This window comes from Gymnodraco acuticeps, unplaced genomic scaffold (assembly GCF_902827175.1).
Source record: "Gymnodraco acuticeps unplaced genomic scaffold, fGymAcu1.1, whole genome shotgun sequence".
Classification (NCBI taxonomy): Eukaryota; Metazoa; Chordata; class Actinopteri; order Perciformes; family Bathydraconidae; genus Gymnodraco; species Gymnodraco acuticeps.
The window spans coordinates 39,871-55,390 of NW_022990710.1; the positions used below are offsets into that span (position 1 = coordinate 39,871).

Below are 15,520 nucleotides of genomic sequence, written 5' to 3' on the forward strand. Positions count from 1 at the left end.
TCAGATCTTGTACTGGAGTAAAAGTAGAAGTAATCAGATCTTGTACTTGAGTAAAAGTAGAAGTACTCAGATCTTGTACTGGAGTAAAAGTAGAAGTAATCAGATCTTGTTCTTGAGTAAAAGTAGAAGTAATCAGATCTTGTTCTTGAGTAAAAGTAGAAGTACTCAGATCTTGTACTGGAGTAAAAGTAGAAGTAATCAGATCTTGTACTTGAGTAAAAGTAGAAGTACTCAGATCTTGTACTTGAGTAAAAGTAGAAGTAATCAGATCTTGTACTTGAGTAAAAGTAGAAGTACTCAGATCTTGAACTTGAGTAAAAGTAGAAGTACCAGAGTGTAGGAATACTCTGTTACAGTAAAAGTCCTGCATTCAAAATGTTCCTCAAGTGAAAGTAGAAAAGTATTCTCGTCAAAATATAGTGAAAGTAGCGACAGTAAAAGTAGTCATTGTGCAGATTGGTCCATTTCAGAACAATATATATGATATGTTTTATAATGATTGATCATGAAAGGCCGATTATCGAACCTCAGATTGAGGAGGAACAATGCGGATTCCGTCCTGGTCGTGGAACGACGGATCAGCTTTTTACTCTCGCAAGGATCCTGGAGGGGGCTTGGGAGTACGCTTATCCGGTCTGTGTTTTGTAGACTTGGAGAAGGCGTATGACCGAGTTCCCAGGGAGTTACTGTGGGAGGTGCTGCGGGAGTATGGGGTGAGGGGGTCTCTACTCAGGACCATCCAATCTCTGTACTCCCAAAGCGAGAGCTGTGTCCGGGTCGTCGGCAGTAAGTCGGACCCATTTCCGGTGAGGGTTGGCCTCCGCCAGGGCTGCGCTTTGTCACCAATCCTGTTTGTAATATACATGGATCGGATTTCGAGGCGTAGTCATGGGGGAGGGGGTCTGCAGTTCGGTGGACTAAGGATTGCACCACTGCTTTTTGCAGATGATGTGGTTCTAATGGCTTCATCGGTCTGCGACCTTCAGCACTCACTGGATCGGTTCGCAACCGAGTGTGAAGCGGCTGGGATGAGGATCAGCACCTCCAAATCTGAGGCCATGGTTCTCAGCAGGAAACCGATGGACTGTCCACTTCAAGTAGGGAATGAGTCCTTACCCCAAGTGAAGGAGTTCAAGTATCTCGGGGTCTTGTTCTCGAGTGAGGGAACAATGGAGCGTGAGATGGGCCGGAGAATCGGAGCAGCGGGAGCGGTACTGCAGTCGCTTTACCGCACCGTTGTGACGAAAAGGGAGCTGAGCCAGAAGGCAAAGCTCTCTGTCTACCGGGCCATTTTCGTTCCTACCTTCACCTATGGTCATGAAGGATGGGTCATGACCGAAAGAACGAGATCGCGGATACAAGCGGCCGAGATGGGTTTTCTCCGCAGGGTGGCTGGTGTCTCCCTTAGGGATAAGGTGAGAAGTTCGGTCATCAGGGAGGGACTCGGAGTTGAGCCGCTCCTCCTTCGCGTCGAAAGGAGCCAGTTGAGGTGGTTCGGGCACCTAGTTAGGATGCCACCTGGGCGCCTCCCTAGGGAGGTGTTCCAGGCACGTCCAGCTGGGAAGAGACCAAGGGGTAGACCTAGGACCAGGTGGAGGGATTATATCTCTTCGCTGGCCTGGGAGCGCCTTGGAATCCCCCAGTCAGAGCTGGTTGATGTCGCCAGGGAAAAGAAAGTTTGGGGCTCTCTGCTGGAACTGCTACCCCCGCGACCCGACCACGGATAAGCGGGAGAAGATGGATGGATGGAGATGGATGGATCATGAAAGTGTTCTCAAAGCTGGTAAAGGTGCAGCTAGTTTGAATGACTTTGTATACTGCAGGGTAGCTTGTGGATTTACTCCAGGTGGAACTAAAGTCTGATTTAACACTTGATTACATTTCACATAATTAATCCAAATCTGTAAAGTTACTAAAGGTTTTAAATATATGTAGTGGAGTAAAAGTGGCTACGCTTTAAACTCTAAAATATAGTTACAGAAAGACAGACAGACATCGAGATAGAAAGACATCGAGACAGACATATACATAGAAAGACAGACATACGGACAGACTGTCTTCTGTACTTGTATGTATGAATATAATAATATACGTACATTTTGTAACGCAGTCTAAAGGCAAAGACGTATAACCTTTATTTTGAAGAGTACAGCGCAAGCATAGGGCACACTAGCCAATCAGAAGCAAGGAGGCGCTGGAGACACACCCACTTATGGAAACGAAACATTGAGTGGTATACTTGTTTTAACAGTAAGAACAGAAAAACGAAAAAACGAGCTGAATTTCCGTTTTTTCGTTTTGGGGCAACATTGAAAAACAAAAAAACGACCCGTTTCTGCTTTTTTTTTTTTTTCAATTAGAACGAAAAAACAAACGGTTAAAACGTACCTTCGTCGTCATATGTTTATATAATAGAATACTACTATGCCTAATAAAATAACAGCAATAATGTGCAACTTATATGCAATTGATTCATTAAAGTTTGAGGAAAATAATAATTAATGATTAACGGTGTGATTAAAAATCAATCGTAAATCTAAAAGCTGGAATTTAAATACAAAAGTAAGCAATACAAATGTATTATTAATAAATAAGAAAGTGTATTTCTGAAAGTAAACATGAACAGAGCTCACGGCAAAAAAGAGCATTTAACATCACAGAAAATCAACATTATAGATGAGTTATCAACAGGATGGATACAAAAATAAATATAAACACATTTATAATGGAAAAATACAACATAAAACATAGTTTACAGTTCTTAACAAGAATATATAAGTACATCATTTTGAACATGCTCTCTGTTGATTTGTTGATGTGTGATCATTTTACAGTTGCTATATTTTAGAAAGCGCTTGAAAGGCTTAGTAGATCAATGCAGCCTTAACAAAGCAAACAAACCCATTTAGATTTGTTTTAAATACATTAAATTGTTCAGAAAACATCTTTCTGATACTTAGACGGTATTTGCATCTTCCAAGATGATGCTGGCTGCCCGTAGACATCGAGCTTCATGATATTCAGCCTCCTCTTTCAGCAAAAGTGGACTTTCAACATCCACATAATCCTGCAATATAAAAAAACAATATTTTAAGTATGTAAAGTCATTTGCATGTAGTCTACATTTAATCAAGGTTGAGTATTTTTTTAAAGAATGAAAGATACATGATTTGTTCATTTTTACAAATAACAATAATTATTGTAAGGATACAAAAGATAGATAATGAATGGCCTTTCCAAGAACAATTACTATTGTAAATCATTAAAAAAGTGGTGAACCAGCTGCTCTTTACCGCATCGCTTTCCATGATGTTCTCCAGCATGCGGACGATGTCTGTGAACGAGGGTCTCAGAGTGTAGGGCTCCAGCCAACAGTCTTTCATGATATGAAGTCTGTGGAATTAAACATAAGTATCATCACGCAATAAACTACTGAAGTATCATACATAATATTAAAACACAATGTTATAGTGCAAACTTGAATCATGACTCAATGAGAATCAGATACCAGATTCACATATAGCAATAGTTTTAGTAAATACATTTGATTGATTGTATTAACTGTTTTGTCATGAGCTCTGCCTCTGATAACACAGAGGCTTTTCCCACACTGTGGCTGTAGTTAAGACATCTTATTTCCTGAGCTGCATATTATTACTTTGGATTGATGGTACTCAAAGATGCAAACAATTTATTTAACAATGATTTTGGCGTATTGAGACTATTCACTAGTGGCCAAAAACTGCTTATTTAATGTAGCTTTTGAAAAGACCAAACATGTTTTTGTAATTGTGAGTTTCTTCTTACATCTCTGGTCTGCAGCCTTCAGGGTTTGTGTTCTTATGACCAATACAGATGTGATACATGACCGCTTCTGATGTCTCGAGGTTTGGGTATGGCAGTGTACCTGAAAATGTGATAACATATGAGATGTATTCCAAAGGAAAACAAACCTACCTGTATAGCAATTAAACAAGTTCAAGGTCTTTAGTTAACTGCTGTCTCTGAAAATGTTTCCCACAATAACATGGTGTTAGGGTTCTACGAAATGTGGTTCTTCCCTTAAAAATATGTTAATACAAATACAACTAAACAAGGCAGTCAAACAGGAGGTGAATCACTTTGGACTTTGGTCTAACCTTGTATATAAATCATTCTTTGCCACATCATTTGTGCTATTACACTAACAACCACCTCACCAAATGTCTGCATCTCCCACAGCACGATGCCGAAGGCCCACACGTCTCCTTTGAAGCTGTAATAGTTGTTCTTGAAGTACTCAGGTGGGTACCACCGCAGCGGCACACGCTGCTGTCAAGTTACAGACAATGGAAAATGTGATGAAATGTGACCTGTAAAAAGGGTGTGACCAGCACCTCAACTCACACCATAGACCAGCAGAAATAAAGATGACATTTAATAACTATTTGAGACATCAGTATAGTGTGTCACTGCTAACTTTAATATATTGATATAATTTTAGTAGACTTAACCCTAATGTTGTGTTCGGGTCTCCCGTGACCCGTTTCAAGTTAAAAAGATATAATAACTACGCGTCATGATATCCTCCACAGCAGCTATATAAACACAAAAAACTGATTTTGACCATTTTAGCCAAGTCTGAAGGTCTCTAAAAAAAAAAAGTGTATATTTTGGTGTTCGGGTCTGGGGAGACCCAGCAGCATTGTTGTTTGTGGGTGACTCGGGGTCAAATTTGGCCCAATCAAGATTCATCTTTGACTTTAGAAACCCCACCCCCACCCCCTTCATACACTGTAACAATAATTTAAAACTTTCTTTGGGGAGATTGTATTCTAATATTAGTCTATTATAGTCAGATAACGTAATGATCACTGTCTTCACTATAATGAATATAATGAGTGGATTGAATCACATGTTTTACTTAAATATGTGGTGTTGTGTTTTTTGGAGCCATCAAATAAAATTACAACAGGATTGTACGGTTATGAATGCATAATAAGTTAGTTATGATGTAGTTAAAAGAATATGGGATGATAGTCATTATTATTGAGTGTTTTGGACTGAGATACATCATGGGTCAAAATTGACCTGCGAACACCATGAACGGTAACAGCTTTCGAACACAACACAAGGGAGCTCATGTGGAAATGATGAATAACCACTGTGTTGACTGAATGACACGTTACTGCTCTAAATCAAGACCACATCTCTCTGAAACGGTTGTTTCCTGTTGCAGAGGATGCTGCTAACCCCCCTTAACACAAACACACACAGACAAACATACACTTAGGGACAGTTAATATGGTTTCATGGAGGTACAACTGAGACTAAGACATCAGTTTGAAAAATGTGTGTGTTACATGTTAGTCTCATGTGGCTGCAAGCTAAGCTTGCGCTGTCTGTTTGCAGCATAAGGGCTGCTATTGTATATTTTCTCTCTTGTCATAATTTTCACACAAGCATGCACGCATTTCACCAAACGGTGACATGTGTAACAAATGTATATGGCAATGATACAAGGTGTGACCAGTGTCACACCTTGTATCAAATGTGTCAATTTGGTATAAAATGTGACAAAAAGGGTCTGATGTAAGGTTTGACTAAAATTGGCATTGTGTGTGTGTGTGTGTGTGTGTGTGTGTGTGTGTGTGTGTGTGTGGTGTGTGTGTGTGTGTGTGTGTGTGTGTGTGTGTGTGTGTGTGTGTGTGTGTGTGTGTGTGTGTGTGTGTGTGTGTGTGTGTGTTGTGTGTGTGTGTGTGTGTGTGTGTGTGTGTGTGTGTGTGTGTGTGTGTGTGTGTTACCCTTGGGTTCCTCCAGCGGCTGCTGCTGCTGCGGCGGCTTGTCATGCGCGTTAAATCTCGGGCCAGTCCGAACTCCGCCACCTTTACCTCCCAGGGAAACTTATTGACCATGATGTTCCTCAGAGCTAGGTCACAGTGCACAATCTGCAGAAAAGAGCCCACACACACTGCTTTGCATGGATAGATGGAACCTGACGACTTCATAAGAGCCGGTTATGTTGCTACCATTTTGGAGCGCAGGTGCTGCAGGGCCAGAGCGATGTGGTAGGAGGCGATGGTGAGGAGGCTCTGCAGCTCAGGGTCTTCACTTAAATGAGCTCTGTTGGTCTGCAGGAAGGTCCTCAGAGTGCCATATGTCACATACTCCATGATCAGAATGTAAGGTTCTGCACAGATCAAAACATGGAGAGAGGAAAGGGACTTACAGGGAGGAACATCATCCTAATTCATCAACCAGGAGCACTGTAGAAGAGGACAGAGGGATACAGTGTGAAGATAAATGTGTCATGGCTTTGGGTTTGTTGCTATTTTCCACCTTCATTTTGAAATGTTTTCCTCCTTGTGTCTTGTCTGGTCTTACTTCCTGTGTTTGCCTTCCTGTCTTTAGTTTCCCTCCTGTGCCTGATTGTCTTATGGTGTCCACCTGCTGCCCCTGTGTTTCACCTCCCCTTCCAAGCTGTGTCTTGTCCTGTGATTACCCTTGTGTGTATTTAGTCCTGTCTTTCCTTGAGCGCTTTGTCTGATCGTCGTCAATGTTACCTGCATGTTCCTGTCCGTGAGTTTGTGCGTTCCTGTTCCTCGTATGCCCCTGGTTAGTGTTTCTTTGTTTTTCTTTGTTTGTTTTCAGCTTTTGAATAAAGCTCACTTTTTGTTAATACTTCTTGATTCCCTTTTTGTTAATACTTCTTGATTCCCTTTTTGTTAATACTTCTTGATTCCCTTTTAGTTAATATTTCTTGATTCCCTTTTAGTTAATACTTCTTGGTTCCCTTTTAGTTAATACTTCTTGATTCCCTTTTAGTTAATACTTCTTGATTCCCTTTTAGTTAATACTTCTTGGTTCCCTTTTGTACTGCGTTTGGGTCCTCCAATTTCCTGACAAAATGTCCCTCACCCTCAGTGGTGTTCCAGTCCAGTAACTGGAGGATGTTCTTGTGGTGCACCAGTTTTCTCATGATGGAAACCTCCGTGTCGACATGCTTAGGACGGACACCTTGAAGAAAAAAAAGAGAGAACATTTAACTATAGCTCTGTCACTGGGCCAAACAATATCTACATCTAGGAAGTGAGTGAGACTTCTCAATTTAATCTCCATTGAAATCTAAGATATGAATCAATCAAAAAAAGTAATAAAGGTAAACACAGTGCTTCACAAAAAACAAAACAGTTTTTAAAGTTTTGAACCCATTTTTCAAAGAGTTTGTTTATGTCCTAATTGAGATGAAGAACATTCTCAGCCATCCATATCTTAACATCTTCATTTCAGTTAATGAAGTCCTTGGCAATGTAACATAACTATGGAAATAATGCTGTGTCTCATTTAAAAGTATAGCAAAAAAAAAGTGTAGGACCTAAAATTGAGCCTTGCAGAACCCCACAATTCATTTGTATAGCTCTAAGTTCCTATTAGTGTTGTATATCTTGGGAAATGCAACTTCTTTCTACAGAATAAATAGTCCACGGTTATCTTATAACCATAGCATCAAATTCCACCAAGGATGAGTGACAAAGTGTTTTTATCTATCATTTGGGTGGACTGACCTATCAAAATACATACATTTACTTGACTATTAGATGAAATGTCAATATAATGGAATTACTGAGAGCACCTCTGAAGTCCTGGTGGTTTTCAAGGTACATTGTGACACATTTTAGACACTGTTTAGGTGTGAGGACAACCCACAGCACTCACTTTGTGTAGGAGAGGAAGAAGGTGGGCTGAGTGTTTTATCTTCATATTTTATTTCACGCTTTCTCACCACAGCATTGACATCCTAAACAGTGTCAGTTTCATGTCGTTTGACTACCTTATTCATTATCATAACCAATGTTAAGAAAAAAAATTATGTTACTGTAGCAAATATTATGATACATTGCGAGTGTAGCTGGTCTTTCAATTTAGCTGTTTTAGTGTAGCCACTTTAAGTCCTGGTTATCATTTTTTAATCTCTTAGGCAGAAGAAACGTGGCATCATTTAATCAATTGTTAAGGAACCTTCTCCAAAATTAAACTAAAGATAACAAAAGAAGCATTTCCTGTCTTAAACACACTGATACTGATTCTTATCAATTATAGTTACAAATCATTTTGCCAAAGTTAAAACCTTAAAAGGACAGGTTTTCAAGGCAAAGTCATGGGGAAGGGGGACTGCTGTTCATTGGGCTAAGAATTCCATCACAAATCTTTGCAGATAATTTGGTTCTGATGATGCCTTCGGTTGGCGCCCTTCAGCACTCAGTGGTTCGGCACCTCTAAATCTGAGGCCATGGTTTTCAGCAGGAAATCGTTGGGCTGTCCAAGTCGGGAATGAGTCCTTACCCCAAGGGAAGGAGTTAAAGTATCTCGGGGTCTTGTACTCGAGTGAGGGAACCATAACATGTGAGATGAGAGCAGGGCCAGAAGGCAAAGCTCTCAAGCTACAGGCCCATCTTTGTTGTTACTCTCACCTATGGTCATGAAGGAGGTGTCATGACTGAAAGAACGAGATTGTGAATACTTGCAACTGAAGTGTGGCTGCCATCACCCTTGGGGATAAGATGAGAAGTTCAGTCATCCGCATCCGGGAGGGACTCGGAGTAGAGCCGCTGCTCTTTTGCGTAGAGCGAACTAGTTGAGGTGGTTTGCGGATCTATTAAGGATGGCCGTACACTTCTATTATCATTTAAAACTGATCAAGTTTTGATCTTTGCCTCTGCACCTTAACCTCAAAACGGATTGATTATCACTGCTTCCATTTCAAAGAAATGCTTGTAGGTCCAAACCTCCAGTCAGAGAAATGTGTACCTTCCTTGCTGATCTTGCAGGTGAACATGCTGTGGCCTTTACATGTCCCCCTGGTCATCCTGGCTTGGTAGAAGACACCCTCCTTTCCTGCTTTGATCAGCTGCAACAGGTTCAGGTCTGACTTGGTAACACGAGGACCCTTAAACAAATGCCATAGGAGGTAATGTTGCAGTATCAAATCAGGGCAGAACAGCAATGGGTAAGTACAGGACACTGAGAGGACAAACAACACCATACTGGTCAGTCACAAACATATTTTGTCCACATTGTACCGGAGCTTAAGCTACAGTAACTAATAACATATATTGAAACCAAAGAGAGATGATCAGAAATGATACTGTAAATCGACAGTGAGATGACATAGATGTGTGACATGTAGGCTGCAGAGAACACTCCGGTTAGTTGTTCTTGCATCTGAGATTTCCTCTGCTGTGGCTTCAGATGACTAACTAAATAAAGCACTACAAAAATAGTTCAAATATCTGACCGCAAAATATCTGGGAATCATGTGATGACATGAAGACAGTAATATACCTGCTGAAAGCTTCTCCATAGCCTCCGAGAGGAGAGCCTGACTGTCCTGCTCTGCTGCTGGGGGATCTGGGGGATCTGGGGGATCTGGGTAAGCTGATCTTCTTCTTCCACCACTGCTGGCGCGATCAGAGTTTCCAGCCGAGGAACTGCAGTCATCAACAACCTGCTAGCCCGCAGCTCTCGAATGGTCCGGACGAAAGAACGATATCTGCAAGAAAAAAAAGTGCAAAACACAGAACACTGTGCGTATTGTCACATGGTTTGCCTCTGATTCCATCATAAATCAAATGAAGCTGTGCCAGGGGAGTTGAAAAAAAGAAGCTACAGAGAAATAAAAATAGCCTGACTGTATGTGAAACAACATTTGGACTAGGCCATGGGTGCTAACTGCACTGTTTCCAATTCAAGGCCTCAAAACATATTTCACAAACAAATCTGGAATTAATTAAATATTTCTTAAACTGAATGAAAAAAAAACAAGCGCCTAGCAAAGACAGTTCTGTACTTATAAATAACCAACCCAGTCTCATGGCATTTCGTGTTCATTAACAAGATGGTTAATCTATTGATTCGTGTTCACCAACACGATTTTCCCCTTTTTTTCGTATTGCACAGCACGATTTTAAAAGCAATGTATTTCTACTGGTAATGTGTTTCGTGCCTGCAGCACGTCTTTTTCTCCGGTCGGGTCGTGGAAGACCGGAAGCTGTGTGGTTCATAAAAACATGTTCTTACTCAATATCAAGCCACAATTATTGCTTTTATTTTAAATCGTATAATTTCGGACTTTTGTTGCCGTCTGTGAGGAAAATAAATGGGGCTCAGAGCCTCAGGATACTGAAATCTGTATTTTTTTTAAATCTTTTTTTCCTTCTAATTTGTTATTCTTTACTCACCAATAACACACAATTATCCTTGCTTTTATTTATTGGTTTAATTCCATAATCTCTGGCTTTTTTGGCGTCTGTCAGGAACTGAATTTCAAAATAAAAATAACCGGAAACAGAGTAGGCATTTCGAGTGATTACCCAAGATCCTCAGCTATGGTTTAAGCTCGCTGATTGGATGTTTTAGCCGCAATGCATGCTGGGATTTGGTGTTTATATTATATGAAATCCGGAAAAAAAATTAAATAATAAAATAATACTTAATTCCGAGTGTTCTTGCTTTTCTCTTTGAAAGTCATCACATAACGGCATTGTAATACACGGTTCGGCTGCATTACATATTACAGATCTGCCGTAGTTCTTTATTTATAGAGCCCTGATGAGAAGACCTTTGGAAAAACTGAAGAAATGCCGCCGAAACTGAATACTTGACGTGGATCATAAATATATCAACAATTAAACAACATCTTCAATTTCTCTTCACACAATACGTCTCCTTGCAGTATCAACACTAATTCGGCTGACTTTTACAATTTATCTAATTCATAGATAGGTTATATTTACACCATAACGGTGCACAGCTGATATAAAAGGACTTGTAGTTTTTAAAGATATTACTGATTTTCTTTGAATATAAGAATGTAAATACTGAGTCTGAAATAGTATAGCAATATGCTGTAAAATTATGTGAAAACATGAATAAAACTACACATCTTCAGATGTTGTACATACATAAGGGTCCTACACTAATAATACAAAGTTATTATGGCTGTGTGTACCTTGTGTGCACCGCCTAGTGGTTAAAGCACATTATTGAATTATTGTTTTTATGTGTTATATTTGATTAAAAACATATTAAGAGTACATACTTTCATAGGGGGAAAGTAGAAGGTTTGTGATAGAAATATAGAATATAAAAAATCAAGAAGATACTGTAAGTGATCTCTACAATAAAACAGTTTAGTGCAGGATGTACAAAGATATTAATAGGAGGAGGTGCAAAACAGAAAAACGAATGAACCTTTATTTAAACATTAAATAACAGATTAAAGGTGGGGTAGGTAATTTTGGAGAAACCGGCTCGAGTGCGCTAGAATTTGAGAATACACAGCCGGAAGAAATGTGCCACTTCCTTACTTCCTCCAACACACATGAACGCGCACATGACCAATGAGGGCACGAGATAAGTTTGTGCACAGATGGAAGGCTGACAGGCAGGTAGACCATCCAGTTATTTTAGCCGGGCCGGCTCAGATGATTGGTCGTGCTTTTTACAGTACTACGGCTTCCACAGATGATATTTTTTTATTATGATATTTATTTATTATTTTTTGTCAAAGCACTTAAGATATTCATTGCTATCGGGATGTTAAGAGCATTCCATGGAATATAACAAAAAGTGTATCTCGAGCCGGTTTCTCAAACTTACCTACCCCACCTTTAAGGTCTTCTACAGATAAATATTAAGCCTGACAAAGTACTTAACGTCTAATATATTGCTTTCCTGCAATGTTAACTATGTTGAAGCACTTATTTTAACTGATATTATACATATTAATTATACTCTTATGTATGTAGATAGTATAAGAAATGTGCAGAATATGACAGTTTAATGGTGGAGGTACACACACATATTGATAGATGTCTTATAATGCACTGTTGAGGAACCTGCGACCCAAGTTTTTCATTCATTGCATAACTACACCGTAGTTGTGTATATGATATGTCAATAAACCTTTGAAAATCTTGAAATCTTGAAAGGGATGTGCAAAATAGCCATAATATACAGTCTTTAATGAACTATTAGTAGAGAATAACGAGTAATAAATATACTTTATCACTCGTTTCCATTCATGTCAATTGCAGATACATGTTTAGTCTTCTCAAGCACCAACTATCAAATATCTCTCCTGATTGTTGGCACTTGACAATCACCTTCCCTGAATTTTACTCAGGTGTAACTAAAGTCTGATTTAAGGGTTGTTTATATTTTACATCATTAATCAGAATCTGCAAAGTAACTCAAATAAATGCAGTGGAGTAAAAATACCAGGTTAACCTCTGAATTGTAGTGGAGTAGAATTACAAAGTAACAATGAGCTGTCATGTGGGTATATATATTAATTCTGCGCATTATGGACACAAGCGATTTTCACCAATGTATTAATTATATGTTTTACATTTCACAACACCAATGTGTTTAATACTGGCAACTTCTAATTGTGGGGAAAACGTTCAGTAGAGACGTCCCATAGAACATTTTGCGAAACACAATAGCCAGCATGTGTAGTTCTCGGGGGGCGTTCGATTCCAGTTTTGGATAGTCTGGCGTGGTTTCGTTCCATTTCAAACAGCTGTTTGACGCTCGGCGTAACCTTGGCGCACTGCCACTCCAACATCCAATCCCAAAGTTTGAAGATTAATCACGGGGACTGTAGTCCTAAACGATAGCTGGGGATTATGGGTAGTGTAGTTTCTTCGGCCATCCTAAACTCAGAAATGTTGACAATCGCAATGATGCTCGAAATGTCCCTTATAGGCCTACGTCTGTTTCCGGTTATTTTTATTTTGAAATTCAGTTCCTGACGGACGCCAAAAAAGCCCGAGATTATGGAATTAAACCAATAAATAAAAGCAAGGATAATTGTGTGTTATTGGTGAGTAAATAACAGTGTGTTATTTTGAAAAGAATAACAAATTAGAAGAAAAAAAGATTTAAAAATACAGATTTCAGTATTCTGAGGCTCTGAGCCCCATTTAATTTCCTCACAGGTGGCAACAAAAGTCTGAAATTATACGATTTAAAATAAAAGCAATAATTGTGGCTTGATATTGAGTAAGAACATGTTTTTATGAACCACACAGCTTCCGGTCTTCCACGACCCGACCGGAGAAAAAGACGTGCTGCAGGCACGAAACACATTACCAGTAGAAATACATTGCTTTTAAAATCGTGCTGTGCAATACGAAAAAAAGGGGAAAATCGTGTTGGTGAACACGAATCAATAGATTAAAAATGGTGTTGGTGAACACGAAATGCCATGAGACTGGGTTGGGCACAACTGGTCATGTTAGCATGCTAATAGCTAGGCTCACATTGACAATGCTAACAGGCTTACATTAAGCAGGTTTTAACTTGTATTGTGTTCTTTTTTAGGAAGCTAACATAAGCTGTAAATCAATTCCAACATGCTGATGTTTACCAGGTAATCTCATCTTGTTTTCTGTATTAGCATGCTAACATTAGCTCGTTAGCTCTGCAGTTAAAGTATGCCTACAGCTAAACGTACAGCAAGTAAAGTGTTGGAGCGAAATAACTACCATTAGGTTAACTTGTTATGGGTGTCTGTTGTAATTCATGGTGTTGGACATTTTCACAGCAGACATATTTACATGGTAGGAAAACCACATGCCTTGGATTACACTTAAATGAAAAGGAGACATCCTTCATGTTGTGAGTTATCTGTGCTGTTACCTACTTTGACATGATTATACTGTTGTAAAAAAGTACTATTATTGTGAAAACTAACACCATTAGTTTTCCTTTCACCTGAACCAGGTAATAGGATCTACAAGTACTTAATCAAGGGCACCTGCACTTGTTGATATGTTCCAATATGTTATACTTTTGAAAAAGAAAATGCTCCCTTTCGGACACATTATTATCATTATTATGAATATTTTTGTTGAATATATATATTATGACTTTTTTGTTGAATATATAAATATCATTATGAATATTAATAAATACTGTATTTTAACAATATGGTATTCTGTTTTTCAATTATTATTTTTTTCTGTTCGAAATAAAGATTGAAATGAAATCCCTAGTCAAACCTAGCTCAGATTAATCAAAGGAAACATGAGGACAAATCATCCAGTAAATCATTTCAGCCTGCCTTACTTTCTGAGACACACGATCCCCAGCACTGTGAACACCAGGACCGTGACGGAGAGGGCCCCTGTGAGGATGAAGACAGGTGGTCCCAATTGCTGGCCTGAAAGATCCAACAATACACAAACAGTTAGCTCTACCATGCTCTCACCATGTGGCGGTCAACACAAATGGATGTAAATGTTATCTGTGAAACCTCAGAGCTCACCTGAACTGCTGGTATAATTCATTGTTTCTTCTATGGCTATAACAGAATGTCACCACATTCTGAAAGGTAATATTATAGCATTTAAAAGAACAGTAAAAAAGAATAAACGGACTATATTCATGATGTATACATAATCACAAATCAAACAAACTATATTTTATGTCATTAATAACAAGAGGAGGTACGATACAATCGTTTTAGGAGTTTGCTGTGAGAACATCCTTTCAAACCTGAAGCCCAAAACAATAAGAACGCACCGAAAAGACACATTGAGCTCATACAATCACATGAAATGCTCTATTATGATTCTTAAAAGCTGTACCTGTGTTTTTTGATGAACACCAGTTTGATGCTGATCAGAACCCAGCTGCAACCGAAGTTGTCTGTCTCTGGAGCTTAAAGTTACACCATGTGTTGAGTTAACCCTCCTGCCCGTCTATATTGTCACCAGGAAAAGCGCTCATTGTCTGTCAACCACAACATGAGCAGAGGAAATGAAGTAGCGAGAGGTTGTTTGAGCTGCATAGCACATTCTTAATGTGCCTGATGCTCAGCATCTGTATCCATACGCTGAACACTAAACCTTTAACTATTGTCAAATAAACTTTTCAAGACATCTCAAATTATTTTTAAATGGGGGTGACTGGGGACAGTAAAGTGATTGAATCACTGATTAGATTATTAGGTATGAGATGAAACAACAATAAATATACCAGTTTAATTGTGTTGCCTTGAAACCTCCATCTGTCAGTTTAACAGATTATTTCCAACAAAAACTCTAAAATATTTGCGGATTAATTGAATTTCTGAGAAAAAATGTGAAGAGAAAATTAAATGTTTTCCAGACCCTCAATACTATTAAACTTATATTATAATAAGTATCACCATTAGTGGTAAATGTATTTATTTTATTACAGGATTTTACATACTGTTGTTGGTTTAATATACTGTATAACAATATTAACAAGTAAAATAAAATATAAACAGTAGAGTAACAAGCTATAGTTGCCACTTAAATGTAAGTAAAACTAAGTGGGATGGAGTTGCGAGTGTAGAGTTTAGTATAGCAGTTGAAACCAGAGACTATTGCAGGATGATGTCAATCCACCAGCTGATAACACATGAACACTTTAACTGATAAAGCAGCCATAGTCGATCCATAATGCTTGCTATGAGGGCCTAGGACATTTTAACATGTAAACCAGCACT

At 38.9% G+C, this 15,520-nt stretch overlaps 1 protein-coding gene across 2 annotated transcripts; it reads right to left on the reverse strand.

Moving 5' to 3' along the window:
- Positions 1–2,097: 2,097 nt before the first annotated feature.
- si:ch211-167j9.5 (tyrosine kinase receptor Cad96Ca) lies at positions 2,098–14,700 on the reverse strand. 2 transcript variants are annotated; one of them, XM_034231616.1, is made up of 12 exons: positions 14,634–14,700; positions 14,312–14,370; positions 14,113–14,206; positions 9,322–9,529; positions 8,788–8,926; positions 6,898–6,996; positions 6,009–6,169; positions 5,784–5,927; positions 4,200–4,308; positions 3,808–3,907; positions 3,294–3,393; positions 2,098–3,067 (listed from the first exon to the last, which is right to left on the reverse strand). In XM_034231616.1, the coding sequence occupies exons 2-12, from the start codon at positions 14,331–14,333 to the stop codon at positions 2,957–2,959; spliced, it is 1,287 nt and encodes a 428-aa protein (XP_034087507.1). In that variant the 5' UTR covers positions 14,334–14,370; positions 14,634–14,700; the 3' UTR covers positions 2,098–2,956. The 2 variants fall into 2 exon arrangements, with proteins under 2 accessions (XP_034087507.1, XP_034087506.1); XM_034231615.1 differs by having other exon boundaries at positions 4,200–4,311.
- Positions 14,701–15,520: the final 820 nt, after the last annotated feature.